This window comes from Amblyomma mixtum, chromosome 6 (assembly GCF_055824585.1).
Source record: "Amblyomma mixtum isolate Tamu chromosome 6, ASM5582458v1, whole genome shotgun sequence".
NCBI lineage: Eukaryota > Metazoa > Arthropoda > Arachnida > Ixodida > Ixodidae > Amblyomma > Amblyomma mixtum.
The window spans coordinates 30,143,524-30,167,432 of record NC_143017.1 but is presented as its reverse complement, the minus strand read 5'-3'; the positions used below and the strand labels follow the sequence as shown (position 1 = coordinate 30,167,432).

The 23,909-nt window shown below is 55.0% G+C and overlaps 1 protein-coding gene, 14 non-coding genes and 2 pseudogenes across 15 annotated transcripts; all 17 read left to right on the top strand.

Moving 5' to 3' along the window:
* Positions 1-407: 407 nt before the first annotated feature.
* On the top strand, positions 408-600 carry LOC149338642 (U2 spliceosomal RNA). Its single transcript, XR_016283930.1, has one exon. It is a non-coding gene; the product is annotated as a U2 spliceosomal RNA (small nuclear RNA).
* Positions 601-1,689: 1,089 nt separating this feature from the next.
* LOC149338641 (uncharacterized) lies at positions 1,690-3,066 on the top strand. Its single transcript, XM_089550769.1, has one exon. It carries the CDS (start codon positions 1,690-1,692, stop codon positions 3,064-3,066), a length of 1,377 nt encoding a protein of 458 aa, XP_089406895.1.
* Positions 3,067-3,181: 115 nt separating this feature from the next.
* On the top strand, positions 3,182-4,507 carry LOC149338640 (uncharacterized; annotated as a pseudogene).
* A 2,718-nt stretch (positions 4,508-7,225) lies between these two features.
* Positions 7,226-7,395, top strand: LOC149338639 (U2 spliceosomal RNA; annotated as a pseudogene).
* Positions 7,396-8,292: 897 nt separating this feature from the next.
* Positions 8,293-8,485, top strand: LOC149338638 (U2 spliceosomal RNA). Its single transcript, XR_016283929.1, has one exon. It is a non-coding gene; the product is annotated as a U2 spliceosomal RNA (small nuclear RNA).
* Positions 8,486-9,382: 897 nt separating this feature from the next.
* LOC149338637 (U2 spliceosomal RNA) lies at positions 9,383-9,575 on the top strand. Its single transcript, XR_016283928.1, has one exon. It is a non-coding gene; the product is annotated as a U2 spliceosomal RNA (small nuclear RNA).
* Positions 9,576-10,472: 897 nt separating this feature from the next.
* LOC149338636 (U2 spliceosomal RNA) lies at positions 10,473-10,665 on the top strand. The gene has a single exon (XR_016283926.1). It is a non-coding gene; the product is annotated as a U2 spliceosomal RNA (small nuclear RNA).
* An 897-nt stretch (positions 10,666-11,562) lies between these two features.
* Positions 11,563-11,755, top strand: LOC149338635 (U2 spliceosomal RNA). The gene has a single exon (XR_016283925.1). It is a non-coding gene; the product is annotated as a U2 spliceosomal RNA (small nuclear RNA).
* An 897-nt stretch (positions 11,756-12,652) lies between these two features.
* LOC149338634 (U2 spliceosomal RNA) lies at positions 12,653-12,845 on the top strand. Its single transcript, XR_016283924.1, has one exon. It is a non-coding gene; the product is annotated as a U2 spliceosomal RNA (small nuclear RNA).
* Positions 12,846-13,742: 897 nt separating this feature from the next.
* On the top strand, positions 13,743-13,935 carry LOC149338633 (U2 spliceosomal RNA). Its single transcript, XR_016283923.1, has one exon. It is a non-coding gene; the product is annotated as a U2 spliceosomal RNA (small nuclear RNA).
* Positions 13,936-14,832: 897 nt separating this feature from the next.
* LOC149338632 (U2 spliceosomal RNA) lies at positions 14,833-15,025 on the top strand. The gene has a single exon (XR_016283922.1). It is a non-coding gene; the product is annotated as a U2 spliceosomal RNA (small nuclear RNA).
* Positions 15,026-15,922: 897 nt separating this feature from the next.
* LOC149338631 (U2 spliceosomal RNA) lies at positions 15,923-16,115 on the top strand. The gene has a single exon (XR_016283921.1). It is a non-coding gene; the product is annotated as a U2 spliceosomal RNA (small nuclear RNA).
* Positions 16,116-17,012: 897 nt separating this feature from the next.
* On the top strand, positions 17,013-17,205 carry LOC149338630 (U2 spliceosomal RNA). Its single transcript, XR_016283920.1, has one exon. It is a non-coding gene; the product is annotated as a U2 spliceosomal RNA (small nuclear RNA).
* An 897-nt stretch (positions 17,206-18,102) lies between these two features.
* On the top strand, positions 18,103-18,295 carry LOC149338629 (U2 spliceosomal RNA). Its single transcript, XR_016283919.1, has one exon. It is a non-coding gene; the product is annotated as a U2 spliceosomal RNA (small nuclear RNA).
* Positions 18,296-19,192: 897 nt separating this feature from the next.
* On the top strand, positions 19,193-19,385 carry LOC149338628 (U2 spliceosomal RNA). Its single transcript, XR_016283918.1, has one exon. It is a non-coding gene; the product is annotated as a U2 spliceosomal RNA (small nuclear RNA).
* An 897-nt stretch (positions 19,386-20,282) lies between these two features.
* On the top strand, positions 20,283-20,475 carry LOC149338627 (U2 spliceosomal RNA). Its single transcript, XR_016283917.1, has one exon. It is a non-coding gene; the product is annotated as a U2 spliceosomal RNA (small nuclear RNA).
* Positions 20,476-21,372: 897 nt separating this feature from the next.
* LOC149338626 (U2 spliceosomal RNA) lies at positions 21,373-21,565 on the top strand. Its single transcript, XR_016283915.1, has one exon. It is a non-coding gene; the product is annotated as a U2 spliceosomal RNA (small nuclear RNA).
* Positions 21,566-23,909: the final 2,344 nt, after the last annotated feature.

The window sequence follows — 23,909 nt, the reverse complement described above, 5'->3', positions numbered from 1 at the left end:
ACTAGAGAATGGTCAGCGCGCTCGCTCCACTCTTACTCCCCCCCCCCCCTCCTGTTCCCCCATTTGCCGTTTGTGATGTTTTCGAGACCTACTTGCTTATCTGTGCGTTCTCCTGCCCTAATTGTCAATTGAGAGATGAGAAATGGCACCAGCGCTGTTACCGGTGCGCTGGGTGCTCCCTCATGTCCTGTTCTTTCACTTATCACTCAGACTTGCTGGCGTTTACCCGATAACGAGCGTTATCTGTGAAAATACTCCCTACCATGTTAGACACTCCGGCTGGAAAGATAAGGGCATGCGATGCCGCTCGCAATTGCCAAATAGCCAACTGCTGCACCGTCCACCGGTATGTGGCGCCACCTGTGCTGCTAATCCGGAGGGTTTTCAAGCCCGGGCTTATCGGGATTATCGCTTCTCGGCCTTTTGGCTAAGATCAAAGTGTAGTATCTGTTCTTATCAGCTTAATATCTGATATGTGGTCTTATTTGGACCCAAGATGTTAAACTGATTTTTGGAGCGCGGCGGAGTGTTCGGGGCTTGCCCCACCACCGCCACGGGTCGACCCGGTATTGCACTACCTCCGGGACCGGCCCAGCGACTCCCCCATCCCTGGGGGAGCAAAAACCTAATTCTAAAATCAGATCACGAAATCCCAACACGACAATCAGCTCAGAAACAGCAAAGCCGCGCAGTGCTGTGTGACGGCCTGCCTGGTCTACGCTGCAGGCAATTTCTCGTGTCTTGCTCGGTGACGTGCTTTCACGTTTATTCGCTATCCGCTTTGCTGCGCGAGTCGGCGCATTTTGATGCTCGCAGAAGAGGAAAAAAAAAAAAAACACACCGCCGGCGCAGTCTCGGGCATTTGGCCAACAGCGCATTGTCACATCCCTTTCCCGCGGCGCCCATGGCCTCGGGATGAAACCTGCTCCCCGCGCGCTTCCTTTCGCCCTTTCAAGGCGTGTCTGGCAGGTTTTTCGGGCGGGAGAGAAGCAAGACAGAAACCGGTCTTGCGGAATAGTCTTAGCCCTTTGGCTAAGACGATCTGAGCCTTTTGGCTAAGATGCGAGTGTAGTATCTATTCTTAGCCACAACTAGAGAATGGTCAGCGCGCTCGCTCCACTCTTACTCCCCCCCCCCCCCCTCCTGTTCCCCCATTTGCCGTTTGTGATGTTTTCGAGACCTACTTGCTTATCTGTGCGTTCTCCTGCCCTAATTGTCAATTGAGAGATGAGAAATGGCACCAGCGCTGTTACCGGTGCGCTGGGTGCTCCCTCATGTCCTGTTCTTTCACTTATCACTCAGACTTGCTGGCGTTTACCCGATAACGAGCGTTATCTGTGAAAATACTCCCTACCATGTTAGACACTCCGGCTGGAAAGATAAGGGCATGCGATGCCGCTCGCAATTGCCAAATAGCCAACTGCTGCACCGTCCACCGGTATGTGGCGCCACCTGTGCTGCTAATCCGGAGGGTTTTCAAGCCCGGGCTTATCGGGATTATCGCTTCTCGGCCTTTTGGCTGAGACGGACGTGTCGCGCTGCGCTCCGCTCGCGATCCTTTTTTCCGTGCGTGTGCGTGCCCCGGCGGGCGCTCCGTTCTCGGACGCCGCCCGTGCTCCAGCGTTTCCCGAGGTCCAGTCGTCCGCTCCCCGGCGCCAGGCCTGCTGCCGCGGCGCACAGGGCGTGGCCATGGACCTCCCGCCGCCCGCAACGCGCCCCACTGAGGCGCAATGCTTCAACTTTGTGGTGCCGGAACCCGTTCCGGCGGACGACATAATCGACGCGATCGAGGCTGTCGTCGGTGTCGGGGGGCTGCAATATTTGCAGCACCTCGGCGGTACCCGTTTTCTGTGCGCTGTTAGCACTATGACGCAAGCAGCGAAGATGGTGGCGGCGGGGTCCCTCTCCGTCGCTGGAAAAGAAGTGCCGCTGGTGCAGTTAGCCGCACCAGTGGTTTTTGTGACGGTTTTCCGTCTTCGACCGTCTGTCAGCGACGACGCCCTTGCCGCGGCCCTGGCTCCCTACGGCAAGGTGCGTGCCATCACCGAGCCTGTCTTCAAGGGCCGGAGCTACATCCGGAACGGGTGCCGCCTGGTCAAGTTGGAGATGACGCGACCGCCGCCGAACTTCCTCTCCGTCGCGGGTCACCGCGCAATGCTGGAGTACAGAGGAATGCGGCGCGTGTGCTCGCGGTGCGGTGCGGAGGGCCACCTCGGAGCGGCCTGCAAGGCAGTGAAGTGCGGGCGCTGCTCCGCTTTCGGCCACGCGACGGAGTCGTGCAGCGCGACGTGTAAGCGCTGCGGCGGTCAACACGCGACTGCGGACTGTGTCCTCCCCCGCTCCTACGCCGCCGCTGCTGCAGGGGCTGCTGCCCGCGCGCAAGACAACATCGTCGTGGCGGCGACCAACGACCGCCCTGGCGTGCCGGGCGAGCCCCCGGATAAGCCGAAGGAGCCCCCAGACCCCGAGGGCAACGGCGAGCCCACGAGCACGCCGCGTGAGACGGGGTCGCGTCGCGACGACGCCGACGACGCCTCTAACTCGACGGTGACCCTCGCGTCGCCGTGCGACGGAGCGAGCTCCGACGTCGCATCCGACGAGGACACGTCGGGTGCGGGTTCCGACGACGAGGCCTCGGATGCTTCAGTCCTCCTGAAGGAGCTTGATGAGATGCCGTCCCTGGAGGCGGCGTTGTTCGACGACCTGCCGTCTGCGGGTCAGGCTCACCAGTCCGAGAGCGCCGAGTCGTCCGATACGCGGCCCTCGGAGTCCGACCTGCCGACCTCTTCGGAGGACCTCAGCCAGGACGGTGACAACGTTGGCGCGACGCGCCTGCTGCCCGGCAGTGCCCCTGCCGCCCTGCCTGAGAGGCGCCCTGGCGCCGCGACTCGGGCACGTAAGGGAGCCCGCAAGGCTTCCCAACCAGTCGGCGCGGACGAGACCAAGCGCGCCATGTCCTCGTCGGACAGCGGAGCGGCCGCTTCGTCGTCTGCGGCCCCCAAGAAGCGCGTCAGGAAAGACGACACGGTGGGAGGCGCGATGGAAGTCGCGCACGACTCCGAGTAGGAGCCATGGCGACGTCAGCCGAGGCCCCCGGCCGTAACGGCCCTCGTCCTCCTCCCCTGCCGAGCGGCGGCTCGGGCGCCGCGCTATCGGCGCTCGCCCGGCGCCCTTATCTCGTCGGCGCGCTGGCTTCGTCGGCGCTGTGTGCGAACGATGGACGGTGTCTGTGCGGTGGTTTGTGTTGGTGCGCGTGTGACTGTGTGTGCTTTCCGCAGCCGCGTGCATCGACCGGACTTTGCCACTGCACAGCCGCTTGCACCGCTTGTCATCGTCGCCCCGTCGCCGCGGGGCCGCCAGCTACGACGCCTGCAGGGATCCTGGACCTGCCCTCCCAGCGCCTCCGCGACGCCGGTGTGTGGCCGCACCCACGAACTCTGCCTGCAGAACTCTGCCGTGAGTCCGTCGTTGTTTTGTTTGTTTTCTCGATCGTTCGCTTTGTTTGCTTTGTTGTGTTTTCTTTTTGCGTTTATGATGGCTGAGTTTCGTTTTCTTACTTTTAACGTGCAAGGCTTCCGCTCTCCCGACAAGCAACGGGAGGTGCTTCACCTTGCGCGTTCGTTTCATGCCGATGTTTTGTTTTTGCAGGAATGCAATTTTCGCACGCCTGCAGATGTTATCTCTTTTCGTTCTCGCTTTAATGTTGATGCTTTTTTTACCCTGACGGACTCACGGTGTTGCGGTGTGGGTGTGGTGTTTTTGTCGCCGGCATGTCGCACCGGCGCGCACTGTACGTTTGGCCACGATGGCCGAGTGATCGTGGTTGATGTTTTTCTGGACGGACGCAGAGTGCGCTTTGTGAACGTTTACGCGCCTGTTACGCGCTCCCTGACTAACGAATTCTTTCGTTCGCTCGGCTCCCACCTGCTCGAGCCTGTGCCCCTCGTCCTTGTCGGGGACTTTAATTGCGTCCTCGACACTGTTCGCGACATTCAGGGTCCGGGTCACGGCGCGTCGAACTACCACGCCAAGGAGTTGGGCAAGTTGGTTCGCCAGCTGCACCTCACCGACGCGTGGGTGTCGGCACACGGAGACGCCTTCGCGCCAACCCGCGTAAGGGGTCGGAGTGCTAGCAGACTCGACCGAGTCTATCTGCCCCCCGCGCTCGTCCAGAGCCTCGCCTCGTGCGAGGTCCTTCCCTTTCCGCCGGGCGTTAGGGACCTCAGCGACCACCACCCGGTCGCGGTCTCTCTTCGGTGCGCGTCCGGTCGCAGCGCGTCGCTCGCGTCCTGGCGCATGGACCCCGCGGTCCTGCACGACCCGCCGAGTGTAGACGCGATCGGAGCGGAGTTGTCGCGGTCGATCGCCCTAGTCGGCGATTTCAGCCCCGACGCGTGGGACTGTCTCAAGGGGCAGTGGCGAGACATTCTAGTTCGCGCCGGGAAAGCAAGGCGCGCGCGCACAACGGCCGCGCTCAACGACGTTTTGCGCCGCATGCGCATTGTGAAACAGGGAGGTCAGTTGACCTATGCAATGCGGGAGTACCTGGACACTCTCCGTGTCAGGTACCACCGTATTTTGGAGCAGGCATCTCAAGCCGTCCGCGTCGCAGCAGACCTACGTCTGCCGTCTGAAGACAGCGCAGACCTGATGCACGCGCGGAGCCTACGTCACAGGAACGAGCGCCCCGCCCGCATAGATAGCGTTTCTATGCCGGACGGCTCGCTCTCGGAGGATTCCGCGGACGTCGAGAGAGTGTTTCGCGAGCATTTCGCGTCGCTCTTCGCGTCTCGGAATCTGCGCGCTGACGCGAGTTTCGACGCCACCGTTGCCGCTTTTTGCGGAGATCTTCCCCGCCCGGCTGGTGACGCCGACTTGGCACTGTGCTCCGCTGCATCGAAAGAAGAGGTTTTGGCCACGCTGCGGCGCATGAACCACGCGACCGCTCCGGGGCCCGACGGCCTAGTCGCGGGTTTTTACCTGACGTTCTTCCCCGTTGTAGGGGATTTCTTGACGCGCCTCGTCAACTGTTTTCTCGTAGAGGGCCAAAAACCCTCGTCGTTCGGCCGAGGCCGAATCACACTCGTTCCGAAGCAGGGGGGGTCTCCGTCAAGGCCCGAGGCGTGGCGGCCCATTACCCTGCTCAACACAGATTATAAGTTGGTCGCCTCCCTCCTAGTGGGTCGCTTGCGTCCTTTCTTGGAGGACTTGGTGAGCCCCTTCCAAGCCTGCTCTGTTCCCGGCCGCTCCATCTTCGCGTCGCTCACTCTCACGCGAGACGTGTTCGCGTATGCGAATGAGAAGCGAGTCAGCGGGCTGTTCCTCTCCCTCGATCAGGCCAAGGCTTTCGACAGGGTGGAGCATGCCTACCTGTTCGCGGTTTTGCGAGCCTTCGGGCTCCCGTCCAGCTTCGTCGACCGAATAGGCCTCATGTACCGTGACCTCACGGCGGAGCTCCTAGTCAACGGCACAGTCTCCTCGTCCTTCCCAGTCACACGTGGCGTGCGCCAGGGATGTCCTCTCTCTCCGGCGTTGTTTGTCCTGTCGTTGGACCCTCTCCTGCGGCGCGTCGCCTCCAACCAGCGCATTCGAGGTTTTCCAATGACAGGGCAGGAAACCGTCGTTGTCTCGGCTTACGCCGACGACATCTCCATCTTCGTTCGCGACGTACGGAGCGTTAGGGAGTTCCTGGCCACGTTCGAGGAGTACGCTTCTCTGTCGGGAGCTCTGATGAACCCGGAAAAGAGCCACGCTCTTCGTTTTGGCTCCTTTAACGACACCCTTCCAGTCCCCATCCCTTTCGTAGACGCCGTCCGCGTGCTGGGAGTCCTCTTCCACCAGGGCGGCGTCTCTCCCCGCACGTGGGACGAGGTCGTCTCGAGGACCGCGGACGCGTTGCGTCACGCCGCCCAGTTTAACTCGACTCTCGAGTCGAGGGTTGCGGTCATCAAGAGCCGCGCGTTCGGCTTCGCCTTTTACGTGGCGCGAGTTGCGGCCATGCCGCGACGAACAGCGGGCCGCCTGGCTTCCCTCGCGGGATGTTTCTTGTGGGATGGCGGAGCAGCCGTGGTGGCCCGCCACCTGTGCACACTGCCGCCTGCCCGTGGCGGTCTCGGACTGCCTTGCGTTGCCACCATGGCCCGCGTGCTTAGCGCGAAGCTCGTTGCGAGCTTGGTCAACAACGACGCGTACCTGGGGCGCTCGCTCCTCTTCTACTGGCTGAGCACTGCCAGGCGAGCGTTTCTCCCAGGCCGACACACCGGTCCCCAGGCCGAGACACCCGCGCCCTTTTACAGGGCTGCAGCCGGACTCAAGACGTCTCTTGAGTCCGACCTTCCAAACGTGGACCTATGTGAGGTTGCCCCGACGCGCATCTGCGAGTTGATCGCGTGCGCCCGCTTGAGCCCCGACGACCAACGCCGCACGGCGCCAAACAAGTGGTCGTCATGGGCAAGGAGCCGCTTGCCGGCTGAAGTACGGGACTTTGAGTGGCGGCGGCGCTGGGGCGTCCTGCCGACCCGCGAGCGCCTCTTATCGTGGCGCGTGGTGCCGGACAATAGGTGCCCGAATTGTGGTGCCAGAGAGACTGCGCACCACATTTTCTTTGAATGTTCTGTTGCGAGAGTGATGTGGCGCCTAGTTGCGCGCATGTTTTCAGTTCGTGCCGGGCCAGGTGTCCGACGCCCTCGTGGCCTCTTCGCGAGGCTAGTTTTTGTATGCACAATGTTTGTATTGTGGCGCCGGCGGTGTCTGGCCGAAGCTCGCCGCCAACCGGCGAGAGCAATGTACCCGGCGTTGCAGAACCTGCGGCTTCTCCTCTGGCAGTACTTGTCTGACCGACTCGATACAGACGGAGAAGCCCAGTTTCTGCGACGCTGGCACACGCGGTATTTTGTTGTACGCGGGAACGGTCTGGCTATGCCGGCTCTGCCTTACTAGCCAGACCCCCCCCCCCCCCCCCCTTTTTCTTTCCGGTGTGGATCTTGTGTTTTGACACTGTCAAAATTTTTGGCCTGCATGTGTGAGAATGTACATTGACACATTCTAATGTAACTGTTTTATGTACTTGTGTTCTTGTACTTGTATTGAGATTGTTTTGTACACTTGTAGCGTGAGCCGGCAAGGCCGCGCTGATGGCTCTGCAACTGTTTGATTTTGGCCCAATCTTTGTGCCCACACGTTGTTTATGTACAACCCGATGGATTGGTTTGGAAGTCAAATAAACTTCCCTTTATGTAGTATCTGTTCTTATCAGCTTAATATCTGATATGTGGTCTTATTTGGACCCAAGATGTTAAACTGATTTTTGGAGCGCGGCGGAGTGTTCGGGGCTTGCCCCACCACCGCCACGGGTCGACCCGGTATTGCACTACCTCCGGGACCGGCCCAGCGACTCCCCCATCCCTGGGGGAGCAAAAACCTAATTCTAAAATCAGATCACGAAATCCCAACACGACAATCAGCTCAGAAACAGCAAAGCCGCGCAGTGCTGTGTGACGGCCTGCCTGGTCTACGCTGCAGGCAATTTCTCGTGTCTTGCTCGGTGACGTGCTTTCACGTTTATTCGCTATCCGCTTTGCTGCGCGAGTCGGCGCATTTTGATGCTCGCAGAAGAGGAAAAAAAAAAAAAACACACCGCCGGCGCAGTCTCGGGCATTTGGCCAACAGCGCATTGTCACATCCCTTTCCCGCGGCGCCCATGGCCTCGGGATGAAACCTGCTCCCCGCGCGCTTCCTTTCGCCCTTTCAAGGCGTGTCTGGCAGGTTTTTCGGGCGGGAGAGAAGCAAGACAGAAACCGGTCTTGCGGAATAGTCTTAGCCCTTTGGCTAAGACGATCTGAGCCTTTTGGCTAAGATGCGAGTGTAGTATCTATTCTTAGCCACAACTAGAGAATGGTCAGCGCGCTCGCTCCACTCTTACTCCCCCCCCCCCCTCCTGTTCCCCCATTTGCCGTTTGTGATGTTTTCGAGACCTACTTGCTTATCTGTGCGTTCTCCTGCCCTAATTGTCAATTGAGAGATGAGAAATGGCACCAGCGCTGTTACCGGTGCGCTGGGTGCTCCCTCATGTCCTGTTCTTTCACTTATCACTCAGACTTGCTGGCGTTTACCCGATAACGAGCGTTATCTGTGAAAATACTCCCTACCATGTTAGACACTCCGGCTGGAAAGATAAGGGCATGCGATGCCGCTCGCAATTGCCAAATAGCCAACTGCTGCACCGTCCACCGGTATGTGGCGCCACCTGTGCTGCTAATCCGGAGGGTTTTCAAGCCCGGGCTTATCGGGATTATCGCTTCTCGGCCTTTTGGCTAAGATCAAAGTGTAGTATCTGTTCTTATCAGCTTAATATCTGATATGTGGTCTTATTTGGACCCAAGATGTTAAACTGATTTTTGGAGCGCGGCGGAGTGTTCGGGGCTTGCCCCACCACCGCCACGGGTCGACCCGGTATTGCACTACCTCCGGGACCGGCCCAGCGACTCCCCCATCCCTGGGGGAGCAAAAACCTAATTCTAAAATCAGATCACGAAATCCCAACACGACAATCAGCTCAGAAACAGCAAAGCCGCGCAGTGCTGTGTGACGGCCTGCCTGGTCTACGCTGCAGGCAATTTCTCGTGTCTTGCTCGGTGACGTGCTTTCACGTTTATTCGCTATCCGCTTTGCTGCGCGAGTCGGCGCATTTTGATGCTCGCAGAAGAGGAAAAAAAAAAAAAACACACCGCCGGCGCAGTCTCGGGCATTTGGCCAACAGCGCATTGTCACATCCCTTTCCCGCGGCGCCCATGGCCTCGGGATGAAACCTGCTCCCCGCGCGCTTCCTTTCGCCCTTTCAAGGCGTGTCTGGCAGGTTTTTCGGGCGGGAGAGAAGCAAGACAGAAACCGGTCTTGCGGAATAGTCTTAGCCCTTTGGCTAAGACGATCTGAGCCTTTTGGCTAAGATGCGAGTGTAGTATCTATTCTTAGCCACAACTAGAGAATGGTCAGCGCGCTCGCTCCACTCTTACTCCCCCCCCCCCCTCCTGTTCCCCCATTTGCCGTTTGTGATGTTTTCGAGACCTACTTGCTTATCTGTGCGTTCTCCTGCCCTAATTGTCAATTGAGAGATGAGAAATGGCACCAGCGCTGTTACCGGTGCGCTGGGTGCTCCCTCATGTCCTGTTCTTTCACTTATCACTCAGACTTGCTGGCGTTTACCCGATAACGAGCGTTATCTGTGAAAATACTCCCTACCATGTTAGACACTCCGGCTGGAAAGATAAGGGCATGCGATGCCGCTCGCAATTGCCAAATAGCCAACTGCTGCACCGTCCACCGGTATGTGGCGCCACCTGTGCTGCTAATCCGGAGGGTTTTCAAGCCCGGGCTTATCGGGATTATCGCTTCTCGGCCTTTTGGCTAAGATCAAAGTGTAGTATCTGTTCTTATCAGCTTAATATCTGATATGTGGTCTTATTTGGACCCAAGATGTTAAACTGATTTTTGGAGCGCGGCGGAGTGTTCGGGGCTTGCCCCACCACCGCCACGGGTCGACCCGGTATTGCACTACCTCCGGGACCGGCCCAGCGACTCCCCCATCCCTGGGGGAGCAAAAACCTAATTCTAAAATCAGATCACGAAATCCCAACACGACAATCAGCTCAGAAACAGCAAAGCCGCGCAGTGCTGTGTGACGGCCTGCCTGGTCTACGCTGCAGGCAATTTCTCGTGTCTTGCTCGGTGACGTGCTTTCACGTTTATTCGCTATCCGCTTTGCTGCGCGAGTCGGCGCATTTTGATGCTCGCAGAAGAGGAAAAAAAAAAAAAACACACCGCCGGCGCAGTCTCGGGCATTTGGCCAACAGCGCATTGTCACATCCCTTTCCCGCGGCGCCCATGGCCTCGGGATGAAACCTGCTCCCCGCGCGCTTCCTTTCGCCCTTTCAAGGCGTGTCTGGCAGGTTTTTCGGGCGGGAGAGAAGCAAGACAGAAACCGGTCTTGCGGAATAGTCTTAGCCCTTTGGCTAAGACGATCTGAGCCTTTTGGCTAAGATGCGAGTGTAGTATCTATTCTTAGCCACAACTAGAGAATGGTCAGCGCGCTCGCTCCACTCTTACTCCCCCCCCCCCCTCCTGTTCCCCCATTTGCCGTTTGTGATGTTTTCGAGACCTACTTGCTTATCTGTGCGTTCTCCTGCCCTAATTGTCAATTGAGAGATGAGAAATGGCACCAGCGCTGTTACCGGTGCGCTGGGTGCTCCCTCATGTCCTGTTCTTTCACTTATCACTCAGACTTGCTGGCGTTTACCCGATAACGAGCGTTATCTGTGAAAATACTCCCTACCATGTTAGACACTCCGGCTGGAAAGATAAGGGCATGCGATGCCGCTCGCAATTGCCAAATAGCCAACTGCTGCACCGTCCACCGGTATGTGGCGCCACCTGTGCTGCTAATCCGGAGGGTTTTCAAGCCCGGGCTTATCGGGATTATCGCTTCTCGGCCTTTTGGCTAAGATCAAAGTGTAGTATCTGTTCTTATCAGCTTAATATCTGATATGTGGTCTTATTTGGACCCAAGATGTTAAACTGATTTTTGGAGCGCGGCGGAGTGTTCGGGGCTTGCCCCACCACCGCCACGGGTCGACCCGGTATTGCACTACCTCCGGGACCGGCCCAGCGACTCCCCCATCCCTGGGGGAGCAAAAACCTAATTCTAAAATCAGATCACGAAATCCCAACACGACAATCAGCTCAGAAACAGCAAAGCCGCGCAGTGCTGTGTGACGGCCTGCCTGGTCTACGCTGCAGGCAATTTCTCGTGTCTTGCTCGGTGACGTGCTTTCACGTTTATTCGCTATCCGCTTTGCTGCGCGAGTCGGCGCATTTTGATGCTCGCAGAAGAGGAAAAAAAAAAAAAACACACCGCCGGCGCAGTCTCGGGCATTTGGCCAACAGCGCATTGTCACATCCCTTTCCCGCGGCGCCCATGGCCTCGGGATGAAACCTGCTCCCCGCGCGCTTCCTTTCGCCCTTTCAAGGCGTGTCTGGCAGGTTTTTCGGGCGGGAGAGAAGCAAGACAGAAACCGGTCTTGCGGAATAGTCTTAGCCCTTTGGCTAAGACGATCTGAGCCTTTTGGCTAAGATGCGAGTGTAGTATCTATTCTTAGCCACAACTAGAGAATGGTCAGCGCGCTCGCTCCACTCTTACTCCCCCCCCCCCCTCCTGTTCCCCCATTTGCCGTTTGTGATGTTTTCGAGACCTACTTGCTTATCTGTGCGTTCTCCTGCCCTAATTGTCAATTGAGAGATGAGAAATGGCACCAGCGCTGTTACCGGTGCGCTGGGTGCTCCCTCATGTCCTGTTCTTTCACTTATCACTCAGACTTGCTGGCGTTTACCCGATAACGAGCGTTATCTGTGAAAATACTCCCTACCATGTTAGACACTCCGGCTGGAAAGATAAGGGCATGCGATGCCGCTCGCAATTGCCAAATAGCCAACTGCTGCACCGTCCACCGGTATGTGGCGCCACCTGTGCTGCTAATCCGGAGGGTTTTCAAGCCCGGGCTTATCGGGATTATCGCTTCTCGGCCTTTTGGCTAAGATCAAAGTGTAGTATCTGTTCTTATCAGCTTAATATCTGATATGTGGTCTTATTTGGACCCAAGATGTTAAACTGATTTTTGGAGCGCGGCGGAGTGTTCGGGGCTTGCCCCACCACCGCCACGGGTCGACCCGGTATTGCACTACCTCCGGGACCGGCCCAGCGACTCCCCCATCCCTGGGGGAGCAAAAACCTAATTCTAAAATCAGATCACGAAATCCCAACACGACAATCAGCTCAGAAACAGCAAAGCCGCGCAGTGCTGTGTGACGGCCTGCCTGGTCTACGCTGCAGGCAATTTCTCGTGTCTTGCTCGGTGACGTGCTTTCACGTTTATTCGCTATCCGCTTTGCTGCGCGAGTCGGCGCATTTTGATGCTCGCAGAAGAGGAAAAAAAAAAAAAACACACCGCCGGCGCAGTCTCGGGCATTTGGCCAACAGCGCATTGTCACATCCCTTTCCCGCGGCGCCCATGGCCTCGGGATGAAACCTGCTCCCCGCGCGCTTCCTTTCGCCCTTTCAAGGCGTGTCTGGCAGGTTTTTCGGGCGGGAGAGAAGCAAGACAGAAACCGGTCTTGCGGAATAGTCTTAGCCCTTTGGCTAAGACGATCTGAGCCTTTTGGCTAAGATGCGAGTGTAGTATCTATTCTTAGCCACAACTAGAGAATGGTCAGCGCGCTCGCTCCACTCTTACTCCCCCCCCCCCCTCCTGTTCCCCCATTTGCCGTTTGTGATGTTTTCGAGACCTACTTGCTTATCTGTGCGTTCTCCTGCCCTAATTGTCAATTGAGAGATGAGAAATGGCACCAGCGCTGTTACCGGTGCGCTGGGTGCTCCCTCATGTCCTGTTCTTTCACTTATCACTCAGACTTGCTGGCGTTTACCCGATAACGAGCGTTATCTGTGAAAATACTCCCTACCATGTTAGACACTCCGGCTGGAAAGATAAGGGCATGCGATGCCGCTCGCAATTGCCAAATAGCCAACTGCTGCACCGTCCACCGGTATGTGGCGCCACCTGTGCTGCTAATCCGGAGGGTTTTCAAGCCCGGGCTTATCGGGATTATCGCTTCTCGGCCTTTTGGCTAAGATCAAAGTGTAGTATCTGTTCTTATCAGCTTAATATCTGATATGTGGTCTTATTTGGACCCAAGATGTTAAACTGATTTTTGGAGCGCGGCGGAGTGTTCGGGGCTTGCCCCACCACCGCCACGGGTCGACCCGGTATTGCACTACCTCCGGGACCGGCCCAGCGACTCCCCCATCCCTGGGGGAGCAAAAACCTAATTCTAAAATCAGATCACGAAATCCCAACACGACAATCAGCTCAGAAACAGCAAAGCCGCGCAGTGCTGTGTGACGGCCTGCCTGGTCTACGCTGCAGGCAATTTCTCGTGTCTTGCTCGGTGACGTGCTTTCACGTTTATTCGCTATCCGCTTTGCTGCGCGAGTCGGCGCATTTTGATGCTCGCAGAAGAGGAAAAAAAAAAAAAACACACCGCCGGCGCAGTCTCGGGCATTTGGCCAACAGCGCATTGTCACATCCCTTTCCCGCGGCGCCCATGGCCTCGGGATGAAACCTGCTCCCCGCGCGCTTCCTTTCGCCCTTTCAAGGCGTGTCTGGCAGGTTTTTCGGGCGGGAGAGAAGCAAGACAGAAACCGGTCTTGCGGAATAGTCTTAGCCCTTTGGCTAAGACGATCTGAGCCTTTTGGCTAAGATGCGAGTGTAGTATCTATTCTTAGCCACAACTAGAGAATGGTCAGCGCGCTCGCTCCACTCTTACTCCCCCCCCCCCCTCCTGTTCCCCCATTTGCCGTTTGTGATGTTTTCGAGACCTACTTGCTTATCTGTGCGTTCTCCTGCCCTAATTGTCAATTGAGAGATGAGAAATGGCACCAGCGCTGTTACCGGTGCGCTGGGTGCTCCCTCATGTCCTGTTCTTTCACTTATCACTCAGACTTGCTGGCGTTTACCCGATAACGAGCGTTATCTGTGAAAATACTCCCTACCATGTTAGACACTCCGGCTGGAAAGATAAGGGCATGCGATGCCGCTCGCAATTGCCAAATAGCCAACTGCTGCACCGTCCACCGGTATGTGGCGCCACCTGTGCTGCTAATCCGGAGGGTTTTCAAGCCCGGGCTTATCGGGATTATCGCTTCTCGGCCTTTTGGCTAAGATCAAAGTGTAGTATCTGTTCTTATCAGCTTAATATCTGATATGTGGTCTTATTTGGACCCAAGATGTTAAACTGATTTTTGGAGCGCGGCGGAGTGTTCGGGGCTTGCCCCACCACCGCCACGGGTCGACCCGGTATTGCACTACCTCCGGGACCGGCCCAGCGACTCCCCCATCCCTGGGGGAGCAAAAACCTAATTCTAAAATCAGATCACGAAATCCCAACACGACAATCAGCTCAGAAACAGCAAAGCCGCGCAGTGCTGTGTGACGGCCTGCCTGGTCTACGCTGCAGGCAATTTCTCGTGTCTTGCTCGGTGACGTGCTTTCACGTTTATTCGCTATCCGCTTTGCTGCGCGAGTCGGCGCATTTTGATGCTCGCAGAAGAGGAAAAAAAAAAAAAACACACCGCCGGCGCAGTCTCGGGCATTTGGCCAACAGCGCATTGTCACATCCCTTTCCCGCGGCGCCCATGGCCTCGGGATGAAACCTGCTCCCCGCGCGCTTCCTTTCGCCCTTTCAAGGCGTGTCTGGCAGGTTTTTCGGGCGGGAGAGAAGCAAGACAGAAACCGGTCTTGCGGAATAGTCTTAGCCCTTTGGCTAAGACGATCTGAGCCTTTTGGCTAAGATGCGAGTGTAGTATCTATTCTTAGCCACAACTAGAGAATGGTCAGCGCGCTCGCTCCACTCTTACTCCCCCCCCCCCCTCCTGTTCCCCCATTTGCCGTTTGTGATGTTTTCGAGACCTACTTGCTTATCTGTGCGTTCTCCTGCCCTAATTGTCAATTGAGAGATGAGAAATGGCACCAGCGCTGTTACCGGTGCGCTGGGTGCTCCCTCATGTCCTGTTCTTTCACTTATCACTCAGACTTGCTGGCGTTTACCCGATAACGAGCGTTATCTGTGAAAATACTCCCTACCATGTTAGACACTCCGGCTGGAAAGATAAGGGCATGCGATGCCGCTCGCAATTGCCAAATAGCCAACTGCTGCACCGTCCACCGGTATGTGGCGCCACCTGTGCTGCTAATCCGGAGGGTTTTCAAGCCCGGGCTTATCGGGATTATCGCTTCTCGGCCTTTTGGCTAAGATCAAAGTGTAGTATCTGTTCTTATCAGCTTAATATCTGATATGTGGTCTTATTTGGACCCAAGATGTTAAACTGATTTTTGGAGCGCGGCGGAGTGTTCGGGGCTTGCCCCACCACCGCCACGGGTCGACCCGGTATTGCACTACCTCCGGGACCGGCCCAGCGACTCCCCCATCCCTGGGGGAGCAAAAACCTAATTCTAAAATCAGATCACGAAATCCCAACACGACAATCAGCTCAGAAACAGCAAAGCCGCGCAGTGCTGTGTGACGGCCTGCCTGGTCTACGCTGCAGGCAATTTCTCGTGTCTTGCTCGGTGACGTGCTTTCACGTTTATTCGCTATCCGCTTTGCTGCGCGAGTCGGCGCATTTTGATGCTCGCAGAAGAGGAAAAAAAAAAAAAACACACCGCCGGCGCAGTCTCGGGCATTTGGCCAACAGCGCATTGTCACATCCCTTTCCCGCGGCGCCCATGGCCTCGGGATGAAACCTGCTCCCCGCGCGCTTCCTTTCGCCCTTTCAAGGCGTGTCTGGCAGGTTTTTCGGGCGGGAGAGAAGCAAGACAGAAACCGGTCTTGCGGAATAGTCTTAGCCCTTTGGCTAAGACGATCTGAGCCTTTTGGCTAAGATGCGAGTGTAGTATCTATTCTTAGCCACAACTAGAGAATGGTCAGCGCGCTCGCTCCACTCTTACTCCCCCCCCCCCCTCCTGTTCCCCCATTTGCCGTTTGTGATGTTTTCGAGACCTACTTGCTTATCTGTGCGTTCTCCTGCCCTAATTGTCAATTGAGAGATGAGAAATGGCACCAGCGCTGTTACCGGTGCGCTGGGTGCTCCCTCATGTCCTGTTCTTTCACTTATCACTCAGACTTGCTGGCGTTTACCCGATAACGAGCGTTATCTGTGAAAATACTCCCTACCATGTTAGACACTCCGGCTGGAAAGATAAGGGCATGCGATGCCGCTCGCAATTGCCAAATAGCCAACTGCTGCACCGTCCACCGGTATGTGGCGCCACCTGTGCTGCTAATCCGGAGGGTTTTCAAGCCCGGGCTTATCGGGATTATCGCTTCTCGGCCTTTTGGCTAAGATCAAAGTGTAGTATCTGTTCTTATCAGCTTAATATCTGATATGTGGTCTTATTTGGACCCAAGATGTTAAACTGATTTTTGGAGCGCGGCGGAGTGTTCGGGGCTTGCCCCACCACCGCCACGGGTCGACCCGGTATTGCACTACCTCCGGGACCGGCCCAGCGACTCCCCCATCCCTGGGGGAGCAAAAACCTAATTCTAAAATCAGATCACGAAATCCCAACACGACAATCAGCTCAGAAACAGCAAAGCCGCGCAGTGCTGTGTGACGGCCTGCCTGGTCTACGCTGCAGGCAATTTCTCGTGTCTTGCTCGGTGACGTGCTTTCACGTTTATTCGCTATCCGCTTTGCTGCGCGAGTCGGCGCATTTTGATGCTCGCAGAAGAGGAAAAAAAAAAAAAACACACCGCCGGCGCAGTCTCGGGCATTTGGCCAACAGCGCATTGTCACATCCCTTTCCCGCGGCGCCCATGGCCTCGGGATGAAACCTGCTCCCCGCGCGCTTCCTTTCGCCCTTTCAAGGCGTGTCTGGCAGGTTTTTCGGGCGGGAGAGAAGCAAGACAGAAACCGGTCTTGCGGAATAGTCTTAGCCCTTTGGCTAAGACGATCTGAGCCTTTTGGCTAAGATGCGAGTGTAGTATCTATTCTTAGCCACAACTAGAGAATGGTCAGCGCGCTCGCTCCACTCTTACTCCCCCCCCCCCCTCCTGTTCCCCCATTTGCCGTTTGTGATGTTTTCGAGACCTACTTGCTTATCTGTGCGTTCTCCTGCCCTAATTGTCAATTGAGAGATGAGAAATGGCACCAGCGCTGTTACCGGTGCGCTGGGTGCTCCCTCATGTCCTGTTCTTTCACTTATCACTCAGACTTGCTGGCGTTTACCCGATAACGAGCGTTATCTGTGAAAATACTCCCTACCATGTTAGACACTCCGGCTGGAAAGATAAGGGCATGCGATGCCGCTCGCAATTGCCAAATAGCCAACTGCTGCACCGTCCACCGGTATGTGGCGCCACCTGTGCTGCTAATCCGGAGGGTTTTCAAGCCCGGGCTTATCGGGATTATCGCTTCTCGGCCTTTTGGCTAAGATCAAAGTGTAGTATCTGTTCTTATCAGCTTAATATCTGATATGTGGTCTTATTTGGACCCAAGATGTTAAACTGATTTTTGGAGCGCGGCGGAGTGTTCGGGGCTTGCCCCACCACCGCCACGGGTCGACCCGGTATTGCACTACCTCCGGGACCGGCCCAGCGACTCCCCCATCCCTGGGGGAGCAAAAACCTAATTCTAAAATCAGATCACGAAATCCCAACACGACAATCAGCTCAGAAACAGCAAAGCCGCGCAGTGCTGTGTGACGGCCTGCCTGGTCTACGCTGCAGGCAATTTCTCGTGTCTTGCTCGGTGACGTGCTTTCACGTTTATTCGCTATCCGCTTTGCTGCGCGAGTCGGCGCATTTTGATGCTCGCAGAAGAGGAAAAAAAAAAAAAACACACCGCCGGCGCAGTCTCGGGCATTTGGCCAACAGCGCATTGTCACATCCCTTTCCCGCGGCGCCCATGGCCTCGGGATGAAACCTGCTCCCCGCGCGCTTCCTTTCGCCCTTTCAAGGCGTGTCTGGCAGGTTTTTCGGGCGGGAGAGAAGCAAGACAGAAACCGGTCTTGCGGAATAGTCTTAGCCCTTTGGCTAAGACGATCTGAGCCTTTTGGCTAAGATGCGAGTGTAGTATCTATTCTTAGCCACAACTAGAGAATGGTCAGCGCGCTCGCTCCACTCTTACTCCCCCCCCCCCCTCCTGTTCCCCCATTTGCCGTTTGTGATGTTTTCGAGACCTACTTGCTTATCTGTGCGTTCTCCTGCCCTAATTGTCAATTGAGAGATGAGAAATGGCACCAGCGCTGTTACCGGTGCGCTGGGTGCTCCCTCATGTCCTGTTCTTTCACTTATCACTCAGACTTGCTGGCGTTTACCCGATAACGAGCGTTATCTGTGAAAATACTCCCTACCATGTTAGACACTCCGGCTGGAAAGATAAGGGCATGCGATGCCGCTCGCAATTGCCAAATAGCCAACTGCTGCACCGTCCACCGGTATGTGGCGCCACCTGTGCTGCTAATCCGGAGGGTTTTCAAGCCCGGGCTTATCGGGATTATCGCTTCTCGGCCTTTTGGCTAAGATCAAAGTGTAGTATCTGTTCTTATCAGCTTAATATCTGATATGTGGTCTTATTTGGACCCAAGATGTTAAACTGATTTTTGGAGCGCGGCGGAGTGTTCGGGGCTTGCCCCACCACCGCCACGGGTCGACCCGGTATTGCACTACCTCCGGGACCGGCCCAGCGACTCCCCCATCCCTGGGGGAGCAAAAACCTAATTCTAAAATCAGATCACGAAATCCCAACACGACAATCAGCTCAGAAACAGCAAAGCCGCGCAGTGCTGTGTGACGGCCTGCCTGGTCTACGCTGCAGGCAATTTCTCGTGTCTTGCTCGGTGACGTGCTTTCACGTTTATTCGCTATCCGCTTTGCTGCGCGAGTCGGCGCATTTTGATGCTCGCAGAAGAGGAAAAAAAAAAAAAACACACCGCCGGCGCAGTCTCGGGCATTTGGCCAACAGCGCATTGTCACATCCCTTTCCCGCGGCGCCCATGGCCTCGGGATGAAACCTGCTCCCCGCGCGCTTCCTTTCGCCCTTTCAAGGCGTGTCTGGCAGGTTTTTCGGGCGGGAGAGAAGCAAGACAGAAACCGGTCTTGCGGAATAGTCTTAGCCCTTTGGCTAAGACGATCTGAGCCTTTTGGCTAAGATGCGAGTGTAGTATCTATTCTTAGCCACAACTAGAGAATGGTCAGCGCGCTCGCTCCACTCTTACTCCCCCCCCCCCCTCCTGTTCCCCCATTTGCCGTTTGTGATGTTTTCGAGACCTACTTGCTTATCTGTGCGTTCTCCTGCCCTAATTGTCAATTGAGAGATGAGAAATGGCACCAGCGCTGTTACCGGTGCGCTGGGTGCTCCCTCATGTCCTGTTCTTTCACTTATCACTCAGACTTGCTGGCGTTTACCCGATAACGAGCGTTATCTGTGAAAATACTCCCTACCATGTTAGACACTCCGGCTGGAAAGATAAGGGCATGCGATGCCGCTCGCAATTGCCAAATAGCCAACTGCTGCACCGTCCACCGGTATGTGGCGCCACCTGTGCTGCTAATCCGGAGGGTTTTCAAGCCCGGGCTTATCGGGATTATCGCTTCTCGGCCTTTTGGCTAAGATCAAAGTGTAGTATCTGTTCTTATCAGCTTAATATCTGATATGTGGTCTTATTTGGACCCAAGATGTTAAACTGATTTTTGGAGCGCGGCGGAGTGTTCGGGGCTTGCCCCACCACCGCCACGGGTCGACCCGGTATTGCACTACCTCCGGGACCGGCCCAGCGACTCCCCCATCCCTGGGGGAGCAAAAACCTAATTCTAAAATCAGATCACGAAATCCCAACACGACAATCAGCTCAGAAACAGCAAAGCCGCGCAGTGCTGTGTGACGGCCTGCCTGGTCTACGCTGCAGGCAATTTCTCGTGTCTTGCTCGGTGACGTGCTTTCACGTTTATTCGCTATCCGCTTTGCTGCGCGAGTCGGCGCATTTTGATGCTCGCAGAAGAGGAAAAAAAAAAAAAACACACCGCCGGCGCAGTCTCGGGCATTTGGCCAACAGCGCATTGTCACATCCCTTTCCCGCGGCGCCCATGGCCTCGGGATGAAACCTGCTCCCCGCGCGCTTCCTTTCGCCCTTTCAAGGCGTGTCTGGCAGGTTTTTCGGGCGGGAGAGAAGCAAGACAGAAACCGGTCTTGCGGAATAGTCTTAGCCCTTTGGCTAAGACGATCTGAGCCTTTTGGCTAAGATGCGAGTGTAGTATCTATTCTTAGCCACAACTAGAGAATGGTCAGCGCGCTCGCTCCACTCTTACTCCCCCCCCCCCCTCCTGTTCCCCCATTTGCCGTTTGTGATGTTTTCGAGACCTACTTGCTTATCTGTGCGTTCTCCTGCCCTAATTGTCAATTGAGAGATGAGAAATGGCACCAGCGCTGTTACCGGTGCGCTGGGTGCTCCCTCATGTCCTGTTCTTTCACTTATCACTCAGACTTGCTGGCGTTTACCCGATAACGAGCGTTATCTGTGAAAATACTCCCTACCATGTTAGACACTCCGGCTGGAAAGATAAGGGCATGCGATGCCGCTCGCAATTGCCAAATAGCCAACTGCTGCACCGTCCACCGGTATGTGGCGCCACCTGTGCTGCTAATCCGGAGGGTTTTCAAGCCCGGGCTTATCGGGATTATCGCTTCTCGGCCTTTTGGCTAAGATCAAAGTGTAGTATCTGTTCTTATCAGCTTAATATCTGATATGTGGTCTTATTTGGACCCAAGATGTTAAACTGATTTTTGGAGCGCGGCGGAGTGTTCGGGGCTTGCCCCACCACCGCCACGGGTCGACCCGGTATTGCACTACCTCCGGGACCGGCCCAGCGACTCCCCCATCCCTGGGGGAGCAAAAACCTAATTCTAAAATCAGATCACGAAATCCCAACACGACAATCAGCTCAGAAACAGCAAAGCCGCGCAGTGCTGTGTGACGGCCTGCCTGGTCTACGCTGCAGGCAATTTCTCGTGTCTTGCTCGGTGACGTGCTTTCACGTTTATTCGCTATCCGCTTTGCTGCGCGAGTCGGCGCATTTTGATGCTCGCAGAAGAGGAAAAAAAAAAAAAACACACCGCCGGCGCAGTCTCGGGCATTTGGCCAACAGCGCATTGTCACATCCCTTTCCCGCGGCGCCCATGGCCTCGGGATGAAACCTGCTCCCCGCGCGCTTCCTTTCGCCCTTTCAAGGCGTGTCTGGCAGGTTTTTCGGGCGGGAGAGAAGCAAGACAGAAACCGGTCTTGCGGAATAGTCTTAGCCCTTTGGCTAAGACGATCTGAGCCTTTTGGCTAAGATGCGAGTGTAGTATCTATTCTTAGCCACAACTAGAGAATGGTCAGCGCGCTCGCTCCACTCTTACTCCCCCCCCCCCCTCCTGTTCCCCCATTTGCCGTTTGTGATGTTTTCGAGACCTACTTGCTTATCTGTGCGTTCTCCTGCCCTAATTGTCAATTGAGAGATGAGAAATGGCACCAGCGCTGTTACCGGTGCGCTGGGTGCTCCCTCATGTCCTGTTCTTTCACTTATCACTCAGACTTGCTGGCGTTTACCCGATAACGAGCGTTATCTGTGAAAATACTCCCTACCATGTTAGACACTCCGGCTGGAAAGATAAGGGCATGCGATGCCGCTCGCAATTGCCAAATAGCCAACTGCTGCACCGTCCACCGGTATGTGGCGCCACCTGTGCTGCTAATCCGGAGGGTTTTCAAGCCCGGGCTTATCGGGATTATCGCTTCTCGGCCTTTTGGCTAAGATCAAAGTGTAGTATCTGTTCTTATCAGCTTAATATCTGATATGTGGTCTTATTTGGACCCAAGATGTTAAACTGATTTTTGGAGCGCGGCGGAGTGTTCGGGGCTTGCCCCACCACCGCCACGGGTCGACCCGGTATTGCACTACCTCCGGGACCGGCCCAGCGACTCCCCCATCCCTGGGGGAGCAAAAACCTAATTCTAAAATCAGATCACGAAATCCCAACACGACAATCAGCTCAGAAACAGCAAAGCCGCGCAGTGCTGTGTGACGGCCTGCCTGGTCTACGCTGCAGGCAATTTCTCGTGTCTTGCTCGGTGACGTGCTTTCACGTTTATTCGCTATCCGCTTTGCTGCGCGAGTCGGCGCATTTTGATGCTCGCAGAAGAGGAAAAAAAAAAAAAACACACCGCCGGCGCAGTCTCGGGCATTTGGCCAACAGCGCATTGTCACATCCCTTTCCCGCGGCGCCCATGGCCTCGGGATGAAACCTGCTCCCCGCGCGCTTCCTTTCGCCCTTTCAAGGCGTGTCTGGCAGGTTTTTCGGGCGGGAGAGAAGCAAGACAGAAACCGGTCTTGCGGAATAGTCTTAGCCCTTTGGCTAAGACGATCTGAGCCTTTTGGCTAAGATGCGAGTGTAGTATCTATTCTTAGCCACAACTAGAGAATGGTCAGCGCGCTCGCTCCACTCTTACTCCCCCCCCCCCCTCCTGTTCCCCCATTTGCCGTTTGTGATGTTTTCGAGACCTACTTGCTTATCTGTGCGTTCTCCTGCCCTAATTGTCAATTGAGAGATGAGAAATGGCACCAGCGCTGTTACCGGTGCGCTGGGTGCTCCCTCATGTCCTGTTCTTTCACTTATCACTCAGACTTGCTGGCGTTTACCCGATAACGAGCGTTATCTGTGAAAATACTCCCTACCATGTTAGACACTCCGGCTGGAAAGATAAGGGCATGCGATGCCGCTCGCAATTGCCAAATAGCCAACTGCTGCACCGTCCACCGGTATGTGGCGCCACCTGTGCTGCTAATCCGGAGGGTTTTCAAGCCCGGGCTTATCGGGATTATCGCTTCTCGGAAGTCGGAAAAAAAAAGTCGGAAAAAAAAAGTCGGAAAAAAAAAGTCGGAAAAAAAAAGTCGGAAAAAAAAAGTCGGAAAAAAAAAGTCGGAAAAAAAAAGTCGGAAAAAAAAAGTCGGAAAAAAAAAGTCGGAAAAAAAAAGTCGGAAAAAAAAAGTCGGAAAAAAAAAGTCGGAAAAAAAAAGTCGGAAAAAAAAAGTCGGAAAAAAAAAGTCGGAAAAAAAAAGTCGGAAAAAAAAAGTAAAAAAAAAGTCGGAAAAAAAAAGTCGGAAAAAAAAAGTCGGAAAAAAAAAGTCGGAAAAAAAAAGTAAAAAAAAAGTCGGAAAAAAAAAGTCGGAAAAAAAAAGTCGGAAAAAAAAAGTCGGAAAAAAAAAGTCGGAAAAAAAAAGTCGGAAAAAAAAAGTCGGAAAAAAAAAGTCGGAAAAAAAAAGTAAATCTGTTTTTGGGTTTCAGATCAAGCAGCTGAACGAGCATCATGCAGTTGAACACAGAATGGAAAGGAAGAAAATCAGGCCCACAATGAAGAGGGACTGGGAGAGAAGCAGCACAGGTAGGAATAGCAAAGCTTACCACTGAGAAAGTGGTAAGGATGGCATAGAGGATCTGGGCATGTAGCTGAACATGCCCAGGTCAAAAACAGATACTCATAACCAGCAGAGGACAAAAGCTATGGCAGAATCCTCAGCAGAATGGATCTGGGCACGTGGCTGAACATGCCCAGGCCTAGAACAGATACTCAGTATACCAGCCTATTACCATCACATATTCGTGAACAAACATGAACAGTGGGTCCTCGGAGGCCACCATTTTTGAACATCCTTCAGGCCCTGGTGGGTGTAGGAAGTTTTGGGCATTTAAATAAAAATTCGTACTTCGTTTCGGGAAATCTTGTACTACATCTTCTTAGGAATCGCGTCACGCATAGAAGTTTATATTGGGTTCGCAGGAAGATGTTCATCTCCCCTCTTTATTTCCGAAGATGTGGTTCTTTTTCTACTGAGATTGCATGAGCATGAGCGGTCGTGTTGCCTGCACACCGCAATTCTCATATGTGTTCAGTTGTGTGTGCACCGCGCTGAGTCACTACTATAAAGTTCAAAGTGTACTTCTCAGCAGTTTGCACAGGTTAATTTCGTGATGATGTGAGGAGAGGCCTATGGTAAAGGGGAAGCATTACATTGTTAATTACTGAAAGAGTACCCTGCATCTGTAAGTAGGCCCTATATGCTAAACAAGTATGACTGAAGTTCGACTCTCTCCAGTGACTGGCACAGCATGCAAAGTCTGCCGAAAATGTACACGTGTGCTTGCCAGCCGTGTAGTGGGGCTGGGAGTTCCAGGCATAAGTCCAAGGATTAATGTACCCCCACCAAAGAGCTTATGAAATGATGATGTTTCAGGGACAGCCCCAATGCCAGAAGGAAGCGAATTGCAC